At 44.4% G+C, this 14,253-nt stretch overlaps 1 protein-coding gene across 6 annotated transcripts in view; it reads left to right on the top strand.

The window, feature by feature from the left end:
* The window catches only part of RAB41 (RAB41, member RAS oncogene family), a 21,424-nt gene extending 7,205 nt beyond the window's left edge, over positions 1 to 14,219 (top strand). The window contains exons 4-8 of one of the 6 annotated variants that reach the window (XR_002098247.1): positions 3,920 to 4,028; positions 4,291 to 4,402; positions 7,186 to 7,279; positions 7,774 to 7,867; positions 10,373 to 10,432. Coding sequence is in view for 5 of the 6 variants with exons in the window: in XM_019521122.1 (XP_019376667.1) it covers positions 3,920 to 4,028; positions 4,291 to 4,402; positions 7,186 to 7,510 (546 nt within the window). In the remaining variant the exon portion in view is untranslated. Of the gene's footprint in view, positions 1 to 3,919; positions 4,029 to 4,290; positions 4,403 to 7,185; positions 7,868 to 10,372; positions 10,440 to 11,816 lie in introns of those variants that run through there. The other 5 variants (XM_019521123.1, XM_019521121.1, XM_019521122.1 and 2 more) reach the window with 5 other exon arrangements.
* The last annotated feature ends 34 nt before the right edge of the window (positions 14,220 to 14,253 follow it).

A 14,253-nucleotide genomic window follows, 5' to 3' on the forward strand; every position in this document is an offset into this window, starting at 1 on the left:
CTGATAAATTTTGGGGTGGCCTTAGCCCCCTTCCCAGCACCGCTGCCGCACGCCCTGCCCCCGCGTGCCCTGAGCCCAGCCCTAGCCCAGCCCCCTCCCCCTACCAGGAAGAGGCCAGCCCCAGTCCCTGGCCCTGAGCTTGTAGTGGCCAGCCCATCCTTACCCCATGCAAAAATCTGGGGGACACAGGCCCCTGCCTGCCTCCTATGGGGGTGTATCCAGTGGTGGGAGCTGCCTCTCCATCCCGCACCCTGCCTCAGCCCCAATCCCTACGTTACCATGGGCGCCTCGATCTGCACCCCCCAGCCCCACACCCCTTTTCCCCCACCACAGACTTACTGGCCAGATGCTCTCCAAGCTGCTGGGCTCTATATGGGCAATCAGATGGGTATCAGCTTATATAGCTGGTTAATCGGCCATCGATATCGGCCAAAAAAAATCTTTATTGGTGCACCCCTACAGGTGGTTAAACCTGACTGGGTTGTGGGGGTAGAAAAGTAACTTTTTCACATTCTTTAAAACTGCATGATACCTGCTTGCTTACAATACAGGAAAAAACTAATTTATAACTTGTCTGAGCATTCAGGAGTTAAGCTTACAATTTATACCTGAGTTGCTCAGACATCCACTTTGGTGAAAAGGAAGAACAAGACTTTCATATTACTGTTTTTATTTGTAAGAAATAAGAACTTTGAGGTGAAAATGCTGATTGTTCAGATGGTCTCTATCATTCAAAACTTAGGCCTTGTCTGCAAAGCAGTTCTTGACATAAACTAAGATATTAATTTGCTCTAGTCATACCACTTACTTTGATATCGGTGCTTCTGTTATGTATAGCAGTGGTTCTCAACCTTTTTTGTACCAGGACTCATTTGTAAACATCAGTGGCCAGCTCTGACCCAGTGCACCTCACTCCTGACCCACTGCTCCCTGCTCCACAGTGTGTGGGGTGGGAGGGTGTGTGAGGAGCAGGGGTGGCCCCAGGCAGGCTGGAACTCAGCCTGCAAGCAAAAAGCCACGGTTTCCCACATTTTTCTCCTTTAAAGGAGAATCCATTTTTAAAGTGTGTTGATCTATTTTAAAGTTGGTTTGCAACCCTTTCATATATTCTCATGACCCATGGGTTGAGAAATGCTGATCTATAGGGTAGCCAAAAGAGTAGAATAAATGTCCACACAGAGGGGTTATACAGATGGTACAATGCCATGTAGAAAAAGCCCAAATAAAAACAAAGCAGTAGAATTTTTCTTTTGCATGTTATTTTTTAAATTGGAGGGGGTGGTACAGTGTTCTGAGAAGCTGGGCCAGTGGAATGTTAACACGTATCCTTTTATTTGATTACACCTCTGAGTTTCTAGTGGTTGAACAGCCTTTAAAGTCCCAAGCATGCTCTGCTTTGGAATGTGTATCTAAGGCTCCATTCAGGAAAGGCAGTGTGGTATGGTACAAAATACAATTCAAGTGTCATAGAGCATTATGCATAGCTTTTGGAGGATTTTTAGTATAGAGGGGAATATATACTGGGAACAGGTGTATCTGTGTTTGAGTGACAGAGTGCACAGTCTGCAGTGGCACTTTTCTTCTCCCCTGCACCCTTCCGGGGATGAGTACTTTCAGGGGCAAAACATGCTATTCAGCTTGTTCTTTGCACATGGGAATTGCATGCAGACTCTGAGCCATACCTCTCTGGCCTTGGGATAAAAGATTACCCTTGCACAGCCCCTGATCACAATGGAAGGTGAGTGGTGGTGGTGAAGGCCATATATCTGTTTATCTGTCTTTCCCACACATACATATAGAACATAAGTGTATTTTCATTCCACCCTAGTGTCACGTTCAGTTGATCCAGTCACCTTAGACCATCTTTGGTAAGTCAAGAGTGACAGCTGGATTTTGTGGATCTCAAGGAGGTCAATTTCCTCAATAACAGGACTTCCTCCTGAAGTCTTAGCCTGCTTTAGTACACTAAAATAAAGCTGTGTACACCACAGTCTACACTGGGTGAGAGCAAGGCCTAAGCAAGGATCTTTTCTTTTGGATCAAGAAGGAGAATTTTTGACAATGCCTTTAGAAAAGTGTCCTGCCTGGGTTTTTGTGGTACTTCTTCTGCCCAGAAGTGGCTGAGCATCAGATTTCACTTTTGGAAACTAATACAGTATTGCAACTCAGTTTTTTCTTCCTTTTTTTTTAATCAGGGTTGTTTTTCTTTTGATGTGGTTGAGCATCCTTGGCTCAGTATTGGTGCATTCTTATACTTGGCCAGACTTGCATTGTCTGGAAAATGCCTGCCTGTTAGTTCAGTGATTACCATTTTTTATAAGCAGTGATGATGCTTCAGTAGAACAGGATCTCTGCTGTACCAGCCTGTGCCTTCTGCCTTTTATTCAATGGTGCACTCTTTTGGTATACTTTCGAGTCAGAGGCTGGAGTTTGGAACATTTTAAACACCTTTTTGGTTAGGCATTTATAGTGAATGGGAGTTGGTTAGCAGCTGCTCCTTGTGGTCCACCATAGAGACTCATTGTGAAAATAGGGAGTAGAAGCTCAAAATTATTGTTGGAAACCTGCAGCACCAGCACTATTGTTCTTTGTAGCGAAGGACCAGGGATTCACTTTTCTGGATTTTCTTTGGCATTGTGGGGAACTGACCACACTAGCAAAAAACAGAAAAGGGGAGAACACTTCATCTGAGAGCTAATCACTTCAGGTTAGACCTGGGTTCCTCAAGCCATAGGACTGAGTGGATTCTAATACTGGTACTGTGTTAGTGTGAATTTGCTTATGGCAGGATGTTTAAAGGGAAGTGTTCTGCTAAAGCATCTACTTAAGAACAAGTCTCTTTCTTAAAAAAGAATGACCAATCTGCCCTGGGAATGAGATTGCTGGTAATGCCAATATTAGCATTTTCTTCCCTTCAGCTTATTTAACAGTGCCCATGCTGCAAAGAACTAATTTGCAGCTCTTGTGAGGGGAAACAGGCTTTTGGGTGTGAAACTACTGAAGGCTCTTTATCCAGCACTGGCTACTGTAATGCCTGGATCCCTTGTTTGACAACTGCCATTTCATACCAATAGGTCTTGGTCTGTTAGGTATAATGACTCGGTTCTTTGACATCTACCAAAGAACCTCCTGGGGTTGTGAGGGAGGGGAAAGTACCTTGATATGTTCTGGTGTCTCTGGCTTCCTTTCTACTTGGGGTGTTCTGACAGAGTAAGTGTGGCTTCTCTGTTAGAGACTAAGCTACCCTCCTCTTACCCAGGAATTGATGCTTGTTTCTGCCTTTCATGCCTTCTGGGAAGGGAGCATCAAATGCCTTCTGTAGGCTAGAGTTCACAGCAGGTGCTTTTGGCCATGCTGAAACCTCTTGAGCAAGTTGATGACTGGTTTCATCTTGCACAAAAGCTCTAATTGTCCTTTTGTGGCTGTTTGATGCTGAGGAGAATTTGGATGCCATTTCACTACCTTGTCCCTTCATTGAGCATGAACATGACTTGCACAGAGGGCTCAAATCTGAGATTCTGTCTCTGTAGGCTAGGGGTGTTGTGGAAGCAGCATACACAGCCCTGGGAGGGGGAAGGCCAACTGTGGCTTGCTTTTACTACCTCCGAGTGTTAAACAGCACTGGCTACCATGGGTGGTTACCACAATGCAGAGCTCATTGGAGTGAGGGACCTATGCAGGGCTTCCAGAAAGACTGGGGGGTGGGGAATTAAAAGGTGTCTGCCTACTCTCTGGGGAAGACTGAGGAACTAGAGTTTCACTGCTTTGTGGGTATATGGGGGCTGGTTGGCGAGGCCAGGCTTCAGTCCTCAGGCTGAGCTGTGATCGGTTCATTTTAGCAAATAGCCTTTTCTCTAAAGGACAGTTTCCTCCTTTCTTTTCTTTCTCTTGCTGTCTGCTCTCCCTGGCCTGATACCAGCAGGTTCGGCTGCAGCTTTGGGACACAGCAGGTCAGGAGCGGTTCCGCAGCCTCATTCCCAGCTACATCCGCGACTCCACCATTGCTGTGGTAGTCTATGACATTACAAGTGAGTGATGCTTTGGTGTCTTGTGTTTGAAATACTGCGCTTGAGAGGGGCTATTACATAGTGGCTGTGAGTATTTATAGAAAGAGAGTTAACATTAGAAACAATTAGATCTGTTCCCTTTTTTGTGCAGTGTTGGGGATGTGCCAGAGTATGTGGGCACAGCCGTGCTAGCTTTATTATAGTCTTTTCTGGAAGCTTCATTCCCTGTATGTGAAAGAAGTTTGTTGTCCTCCTCATGGTTCATCTTCTCCTCTGCCCCCAGACCTGAACTCCTTCCAGCAAACCTCCAAGTGGATTGATGATGTTCGAACAGAGAGAGGAAGTGATGTCATCATCATGTTGGTGGGGAATAAAACTGATCTGGCAGACAAGAGGTAATGGAGGGGTATTGGTGACCTCCCCAGTCTGACCAGCAGGTGCTGGGAAACTGGCTGGCTGGCCTTTTAAAAGGATCTGTAATTGCAAGGAGCTTATAAAGGCTCAACTAGCCTACAGTGTTTGGCTGAAATTCCCATTGTACTTGGCATTTAATTTCAGTGTTTATAACATGCAGTAAACTTCTTTGGTGAACAATTTTTACAGATTACAATAATAGTCTTCCTTTAATGCAACAATGTTCTGTCTTCCCTTTCACAGTTTGGTGCCAAGTACTGTTTTGAGAGGCAAGGACTTTAAAAAACAAAAAAGTAGCCTTGCATAAGTCAGGAAATTATTAATCCTAGTGTCCAGTGCAGATAACTAGATTCTTGTTGTATGCAAGCACCCATGATTGGCACCAGACATAAGGACGTTTTATAACAAATCTGCCTCAAAACATCATTCCCGCTGTATTAAATGAGCACAGAACATTGCAGTGTTATGGCTGCTCTCAGCAGAAGCAGAGCAGGTCAGACTTAGCTGTCCAAAATGAGGTTGTGAAAAACTAGACTCGGATGTGATTGGGTTTAATCTGAACTACTATTGGCAAGTTAAGGCATTTTGGTTTTTGAAGATTATTTTAAACCTGGGGGTGTTGTTTCAATGTCTGAAAGAGGAGCTTTCTAGGTAACCAGAGATTTGTAATTGTGATTTTTTTTTAAATATCACATTAGTGTCCTTAATCTCAGATAAACAAAGCTAATATGATATAATATGATATAGATTTATTGTATTGTGTAATGAACATATACATGTTTTTACAGAGAATTGATTCATTTTTTCAAAGTGCATTGAGATTTGAATGGCACCTGCATACCACAGTGGTGGCTGTACAAGTAATGTAGATGGATGCAAATGGCTGATGTGTCTGTTTCATGGTGTGTAACCTCACCCACAGTTAGAATATCAAATGCTAGACTCTGTTGCACTTGGCTAGTCTGCACCATACTCTTCAAACTCCTCAGCACAAACTTATTTGAAAAAACTCCAATTAAAAACACTACCTTTAATATATCAAACCTGCTACAAAATAGACCTTATTCAAATGAAGCTATTTTGGGGGTTTTGGTGTAAAACTTCTCACATGTCTGAAGTGGGAAAACACTTGGACCTTGCAGAGCTGAATACAGTTTTGCCAAACTAAAACCCTCTGCCTCAGGCTGTGCACAATGCACTTTTGTTTGACGGGTAACCTTCAAGCTGTGAGCTTTGTAAAACAGAAGAACTTATTCAACTACATTTTTTGCTCTAGCCTCTGAAGGTTCAGTTAAACAGCCTGAATTTGCTGTCTCTTCACTCTGTTTTATGTTATCATTGACCATAACAAAATGTCTTGCCTATTCAATTGTCTGGTACTTCTAATATTTTTAATTTTTTTTGTTTTAATTGTTCCATGAAGCATAGCACTCTCTATGGAATATACAATGTATATTCTCTCCATTCCTTGTCCTTCTGGTGTTGCCTGACTGGCCACCTAACACTATAGTTAGGCATTTTGACTATGTATATTGCTGCCAGGAGGCCTCTGTTTACCTTTACCAGTTCCCATCTACAAGGGTGAATATCCCATGCTGTTTTCAGCTTTCATAGGTGCCCTATGAAAAGAGCATGCAGTTTTGTTAAATCATCTGGCAGTAAGTAAACTGAGGCAAGACTTGACGTGCCACCTTAGGACTTTACATTGGCCATGTGTACAGTTAGCCTTCCTTTATTTATGTTAGACCAATCTCAGTATTGACTTTATGATGGCATTCCTAGCCACTGTAAATAGCTTTGTACTACACTTTCCAGGAACACTAGACATATATCTTAGCTAGGTAGAGCTTCAGAAATCTGGTGGTGGGGGTGGTAATATATGTATATCAGATGGTCTGGGTTGAGGAAACTGGCTGCCGAGGATTCAAATCAGTCTTGCCCTAAAATTGCACAATGAAGATGGGTAGACAAGTTCTAAGAATTATTTTCTTCCTACAATAACATCAGCTAAGCAGTTATTGTCACATATACTTCCCAGGAGTGGGAAATAATTCTGGCCTCTTGTTTAGGAGCAGTCAGGCAAGCTGACTTCAGATCTTAGGATTTCCTAACTTTTATCAAGCAGCTCTTAGAAGGTGCCATTCTTATGCCTCTCCAGCACTGGGAAATCCTATGCAAACCTCTCCAGTATTCCTGATGGGACAGGAGTGGAAGACACTCCATGTGGGGCAGCTTATGCCTCTTCGTATGCCTAACAGAAACACAGTGACTTGACTCTGCTTGCAAAGTTCCTGTAATAGAAGTGCATGCGATATTAGGAATTCTCAGCCAGTTAAACTAGATGGTGTAAAAGATTTTGGGGGGAGGGCTGAGCTAGCGAATACTATATGATGTGAACTCTAGAAAGGCAAGAGCCTTTAATGTAGGCTAGCTCAAATCCCATGCTTTGAAATTCTAGCGTGGACAAAGTCCTAGTGTCAGTTTTGAGCCTGGCCATGTTGGGTGGGACTTGAAAAGCCCCTTAGGAAATCCCTAGCCCTTTGGGAAGAGCTGTCTACCAAGTTGTAGTTTCAGACATTTTTGGAGATTGGAACCATTTATTTACTTCATCTTATTTTGAATGGCCTATGTGTTTTCCTTCCTGGTGAATGTTGTTTCAGTTACTGGGTGGTTTCCTTGCGTTTTTTTTCCCTGCCATTTTCTGTCTAGTTTTTTTCCCTTTATTTTGGTTTTTCTTTTCTGTGATTTGTTCTCATTACTGTAGACAGGTTTCTGTAGAGGAGGGCGAGAGAAAAGCCCAAGGACTGAATGTGATGTATATTGAAACCAGTGCTAAAGCAGGATATAATATGAAACAGGTATGTACAGGATGTTGGTCAGAGATGCTCTTGCAGGTGCTTGGCTTGCAAACAACAGCATATTATTTGCTACTGAATTTCTGTCCCTGCTGGAGCTTTTCTGTGACCTTTCTGTCATCTGAAGGAGTTTCTTTCTGTAGTTTTGGGGACCTGCTTCTTTACATGGCTGCACACCATTCCAGTTTCGTGCAGTTTAATGGGGCCCTTTTTCCCACTGTGAGGATGCTGTGAATGAGACCTAAATGTCATAACTCATCCCTATGGATTATGACTACCATTATATTTCCTGAGCTGCTCATTTGAGGTTGGTTGTTTCTTAGATGGAGTATACAGAGGAAGCTGATGGTGGGAGGGTCTGAAAGATTCAGAGGCTATGGGGTTTCCTTTTGTGGATTGTGTTGTGTTCCATGACATAGCAAAAGAGGGCACCTCCAGTGAAGTGCTACTGTCTTTAATGCCCATCTTCTCTTCTCCCCTTGTCTGTACTTATCCAGGCAAATCACCACGGAAGAAGGTGAGCAGAGAGCCAAAGAATTGAATGTGATGTTTATCGAGACCAGTGCAAAGACTGGCTACAATGTGAAACAGGTAGATCAGCATTGTGTGCAAACGTTACAATTTTCAGTGCTCTCTGTTGCTGTGTGGGCTTTGCTGTGTTAAATATTTAGCCCCTGTTTCTGCTTCTGCCTCTTTGCTTCTGATCCTTGAAGTTCTCTGTGTGGCCTGTGGATGTCTGTTAATTAAAGGAGACTTTGTTTCCTGCTGAGCTAAGGAGAAAATGCTAAATGGGCACCAATAAGGTTAAACCTAAAATTGAATGTACCCCAAAACAGTTTCTGATCTGAGGGGAAAGAATCTAAAAGTAGTGTGGTGAGGGATAGGAACAGTGGTACTCCTTCACTGTGCCCTGCTAATAGTGGGTGCTGTCTGCATGTGATAGCAGTTAGAGTACACTCTTACTGGAGTACACTCTTACCAGGCAGTGCTGGTTGTACACAATGACATGTCAAGTGCATGACAGAGCTTACTAAATAAGGCTGCTGTGTTCCCCTCAGATCCCTGCAATTCTCTTCCATAGTCATCTTTTCCCAGGCAGTGATTGTTTCTGCAGGGATGGAACTCGACCTGGCTCCATGCTTACTTGTAAATGCAGCAGCAATATCTTTGCTATCAGGAAAGCTCTCATTTATGACCTGCACTGTTAACAGCTTGCTGCAAAGAAGCTGGATGGAGTGAACCCCCCTTTAGATTTGGTGACTTTTCAAACAGTAATTTTGTTTTCTCCTTTAGCTATATCTCTGTCTGCTAGTTAAACTATGGGGTCTTGACCTGCTTTTAGTTGTACTGCTTTACTTGCCTAGCACAAACTTGTCATACCTGAGTTGTGTTTCTCTATTGCTGCCTGTTCAAGTCCTGCTTTGTTCATCCTAGGATCACTTGCCTTCTTGCATTGAGGGAGTATTCATAATTAGAAAAAAGACTCGGGGAAAAAGCTGTCAGCACCACATTAGTGCATGTGCCATCATTATGGCACTCCCAGAATAGTGGGGTGTAGAGAAGACAGAGAAGAGACTGACTCCTAGCTCAGAAGTAGGGGGGGATCACTCAGCTAACTTCTGAAGTACAATAAGAACGGACTGGATTTCCAGCCTCCTTTCTCCTGCCCACTTGTGGCTTCCATCACCATAACATTCAAGCACAAGGTAGGGTCCCCTCATCCAAGCACAAGTAGGGTCTCAGGGTCCCCTCCCACTGGGTTCAGTCCAAGCTTAAAAACTCAGGCTGCTAGTGGATGTTAACCTCCCCCCCTTCCAAAAAAAAAACAACAAAAAACAAAACCAGTCTTTACCAGAAGAAGCAGCATGTTACTTTGACCCAATTGTACAGCATCTATATAGATCGGGTGCTCCAGTGGGCTTTTTTGGTGCTTTTAAGTTAAAATTGATTTGATCAGCTATTAGATAAAAGCACCAAAATCCCCTCTTAAGTGCCCAACCTGTACAGACTTTGGGCAAGCTGGGTTCAGCTAAAGTGCTGCCTTTTCTGGGCGTGCACTGGGCTTGGTCCAGAAACGCGCTGAGTTTGAAGGATGAAGTGCTGTTTTGGGGTTTTCTTTTGTTTTGTTTCAACACCTGCAAGCAGCCGCAGAGTTCCTTGTTCCACCTTGCAATGCAACAAGATTATTCCTCTGATTCAGCCTTTTCCTCAAAGAGGTTGCCATTGTTGCTGGGATCTTGGTGTTCCTGATGTGATGGTCCTGCTTTTAGTGGGCTTTATATCATTTTCCTTGCTTATGGTTAGGTGCACTTGCTTAACTTCTCCTTTTAGTTTGGTAGCGTGATCCATGTGAGAGTCAGTGTTCCCTTATCTGGTTCAAACTCCTTATGTGGCAGGCTGTGCACAGGGGGGCACTGCTTTGTTGATGTCAGCAGGAGGAACTCTGAACAGTGATTGGGAAAACGAGCAAAAACATGTATCCTGCACTTTTTGCAGGGGGTATTGAGAAACAATCTTCCTGGATTTTTCTTTCTATCTTCATTCAAAGTCCAGAGAAGCTAAATGCAGCATGGTCAAGTTGGGGTTTCCACTCCTGTTTCACTATTTTAGAGGTAGTTTTTACCATAAAGGCTAGATCTCTAGATCAGGCTGCAACAGACCTTAAATTAAGTTAATGGTAGCTGTGACTTTAGTTAAACGTACTAAACAGCGCCATGTGACACTGAGAAGGTAAGAAAGAACTTTTTGCCAAGTGGCTCTTAATTACTTGTGTGTGCTGTCATGTAGTGGAGTATATGGAGCACTGCTATGGTACAGTTAAAGAAATAGCATTTATACTAAAATTGTGCTGCAGATGCATGCTTTATAGATACTGGGTAGACTGTTAAATGCTAGTCCAGTCTTACGAAATCTAGTGGTAAAGTCCTTGGGGATAAGGTTTGCACAGTGTCTTTTATTCACTGCATAGCTAGCCAAATGCCCATGTAAACCTCTTACAAAACCTTGGTTTTTCAGCAGCAGCTGTAGAGAGAAATGTGGGGCTTAATCATTAATTACTTCTGACAGGTTGTCAGTTCACATGTTGCTGTCTTCCAGCTTTTCCGCCGTGTGGCTGCTGCGTTACCTGGGATGGACAGCACACCTGAAAAGAGCAAAGAAGACAGTATCCTTGCTTGCTACTTCGTGATTTTCTCTCTCTTAGCATGATGCTTTCCTGCATGTATAAATTGAGCACCTGTAGCCAGATCTTTTGGCCATTTGTGGCACTGGAACACTAGTGCTTATTTGTAGCTTAGTGTGATATTTCAGAACAACATGGTCTATTTCCCTTTCTTTGCTTTGCCTGAGGCTGTCCCACATACACAACAGATACCTAGAGACTGGCCTGTTCCCCATAAAGTTCTTGGTGAACTTTGTCCCCTAGTGTTATTGTGTGATGTCTGCTTCACAAGCATACCTTCACTGCTCATGCAGGGGGGCTGAGATTCTCTGGAATTATAAGAGAGGGAGTTGCCAAGTGGGTCTAAACTAGAGCCCATTAGCCTCAGATGGTAAATGATTGGTTCGAACAAAGAGGTGGGAGCAGAGTCATAGTTTGTTTTGCAGACAACTAGCTATGTAGTTACCTTACTCCTAGTAGTGGCTTCCTGTGCAAATGCATCTGGTAACAGAGCATGAGGTAGACTGGAAGCAAGCTGTCCCCAGGAAGTATGCATGGTAGGGTGACTATCAAGCAGTGCTTGATAGTAGCAAAACTAGGTTAAATTTACAGTAAAAATGTATAGATTAGCTACAGCATGCTATCAACTAAGTGCTGGCTGCACTAGGTGGGGAGTTTGTGGTATGTTGGACAAGGCCTGTATAGCAACAGTATAGGATGGCGGTCATAAGATTTGTGGCTGCTGCTTCAGTATCACTTCTCTGCTTTGACTATCATAGAGTTGGCAGCTCTCTGCTAGCTCCACCAGCTACTACCTTTTGATTCTGGAAACTTCTTTAAAATACCTTAAACCTCATGAGGCTTGTCTTGAAATCTGTACCAAGCCACCTAAGTAGCTGTAGTTGGTGCTATCCTTAAAAGCACAAGTCTCCAGCCCTGGGCTTGTTTGCTTCAGGAAGTTTCTCAGCCTTTTTAGGCTCAAGGCACCCCTTGAGCTCTTAGTTTTTACTTGTTTTTATGAAAGAAAAAAATAATAGAAAATACAGAAAAAATAATAGAACAATTCTTTTGTTACAGAATGCTCAGAAAGACCACAACAGGGCAGAATATTTTTAACACTATGGATTCCTGTTTAAAATCTCTGGTCTTATGTGAATGTGAATTGTGTGCACACGTAACAGTGCTAACATTACACGGCAGCCTGCATCACCCTTGAAAGGTGCACCCCAGGGTGCCACAGCACTGTTCTTGAGAGTCATTGGCCTAAGGTCTGCAAGGGCCCACTGTTCTAGAGAGGCTGGAGATTTATAATAGTTTACCCATTTCATGTCTGTGCTGCTTTCACTATTCCAGATGGTTTCCTTAATTCATCATCTCCAGTGATCGACATCAAACTAGAGAAGCCTCCTGAGCAGCCAGTAACAGAGAGTAGCTGCTCCTGCTAAAGTGCCCATTGTGTAGCAGCACTTTCCCCAATTGGCCAGTCTCACTGAAGAGCATCACTTCTCATTGGCTAGGCAAACCAACTTTCTGTGGGCTAAAAAAATCTACTAAGCGAGCGAACTCCCTGTTTGCTGGTGGGGAGCAGCCCTGGCCGCCCCTCTTACTGCATGGTACGAGCCCTGAACTCAGAATGAGTGTCCTGTCCTTCTTTAGTTGTTGCACTTTGGCACCATGGTGCCCTTTACTCTGTTCCCCACCTTGGGCCTATCTGCTCAGATGTATCTTCTTCCTGCAAATGCAACGGGAAAGCCGTCAAGTTAGGGAAAACAAAAATACAGCTGGAGGTGGGCTCTCCACCTTCCTAATTGCCTTGCATCTCAACTGGTTTCCCTTCCACTCCAGTAATGTTTTTTTTTTTCCATCCAGCTTCCCTACTTCCTTTTTAGAAGCTGCTCCTTTAAAACTAGTCACAATTGGACTTGGCCTTGCCTGTTTGGACAGTGGGGGGTGATCTGTTTCCCTGCCTTGCTTCCTGAAGGGTGCACACATTAACAACTCCCGTTTCTTTCTCCCCCTCCAGTGGATGGTCACATCTAATTCCTGCCCCCTCATCCTTGCAGTTCGGGAGAAGGAACTTCTCTACCTTGCTGTTCTACCCATTGGTGTGAGTGTAGCATGGGGCAGTCCTCTCCCAAACCGTTCCAGCACAAGCCATTTATCTTGCTGCTGGCTTTGCCCTCCAGGTGGGAAGAATTCCCTGAGACTGCTACATTGGGGCAGATGCTTCACCTGTCCTCTCCCTGGAGAATGTTAGTGCTCAATGAATGCTGCCAGTTGGATGTGGAAGAGGAAGGTAGGCTGGTTTGGTGCAGTATGAAATCTCTTGGGGAGTTGGGTCCAGTCTGTTTTTGACAATCTGGGCTCTATCTGCTGATGGCAGGTAAAGATAGAGTTGCCTAGAATTCATGACAGAAGTGTCAGGATTTGGCTGGGGAGTCCCGTGGCCATTCTTCTCTTTTGCTTTTCCGTCCTTTCTGTTTTCTCCTCCTCCTTCCATCTGCAGACAGACTGGGGAACTGCTCCTGTGGAACATGCACATGCTCTTCTCTTTATTAGGCAGAGTAGGATACAAGCTTCACAGTTGGAAGGAAGTGGGGGTGGAAATGGAGCTTGCACTGCACAGGTGGCTCAGTACCGGTGGTACCAGACCATATGCTAGAAGTATTGCTAGGCTCTTCATGGGATTGAATGCAAGAGATTAACTTTATTATTGATTATCCAGCCTGTTGTCCATGGAATGGGATGCGTCTCCCCTCTGCCTGCCTTTAGTCTTCAGTGGGGAATCTCCCTGCCCTTCTGTGTAATGGGGATGATGTTGGGCCATAACATTGTGGGAGCAGTAGAATATGAGAGTTCACTTCAGAAAAGTGGAAAGTAGGATTCGAGCAGGCTGCTGTTAATTGAGAGGAGGCCTTGCTGTCTGGTTGCTTCTGTGCCACATGCTAGATGTGAGAGTACATGTACCTTTTCCAGCTGTCTTAAAGGGGATTTTGTAAGTGACCTGTCTCTGTCCATATCCACATCTCTGCAGTGCTGAGTTCTGTCCATTGGCAGGAGGAGGAAAAAAGAGTGAGATAGTAGTAGAGTCCTCTTAGACCCCGTAGTTGTACATGTAGCCTGTGCATTGTTGGCAGAGTAGATCTTGAGGGAAAGGGAGCGACTGTGCTGGAATGGGTGAGGGCAGGGGACTATAGCATGAGGCAGGTTAAATGAATTCCCCCTTCCACCACCTTTGCCTTCTTGGTCACTGACCTGGCTCTCTGCACTTTGGAACCTGCTGGCCTGTGCCTGGTGAGGGAGGGACTGGTACTCTTTATCTGCATGACCTAACCTTAACCCTGGCCACCCTGGAATTCCCAGGAGTGGGAGCTTTCAGCTAATGACATTGGGGCTGCTTCTGTCTAGGCTAGGTGGACTTGATGACTGCAGCACCTGCCAGGCTTTCACCTCTTAGTCACTAAAGTAGTGAATCTTGGGCAGCATTTGTCCCATCCTCTCCACGTAAGCTGACCTGCAGGGGGAAGATGGGATGTTATGTTGTTTCTTCTTATTCTGGAGTGTGCCCCCTTTCTTACCAAAACCTCAAATGGCCTAGTCCAAGCCCATTGACCCTAATGCCTGTGTGAAGTCCTGTTCCATTGTGTGTATGTGCTCCCTGTTGTGTGGGAATTGCTGATGTTTTGTCAGTGTGTCTATGTCTGCAGTAGAACAGGTTTCTCTGTCCCCTTCTCACAGTCAGATAGGCCCTGCCTCTGCTGTCATATTGTTCTCAAATCACTGGACTTTTTTTTGGGGGGGGGGGGGGGGAGGGGGG

This window comes from Gavialis gangeticus, unplaced genomic scaffold, assembly GCF_001723915.1.
Source record: "Gavialis gangeticus isolate Ggan-Ray unplaced genomic scaffold, GavGan_comp1, whole genome shotgun sequence".
Classification (NCBI taxonomy): Eukaryota; Metazoa; Chordata; order Crocodylia; family Gavialidae; genus Gavialis; species Gavialis gangeticus.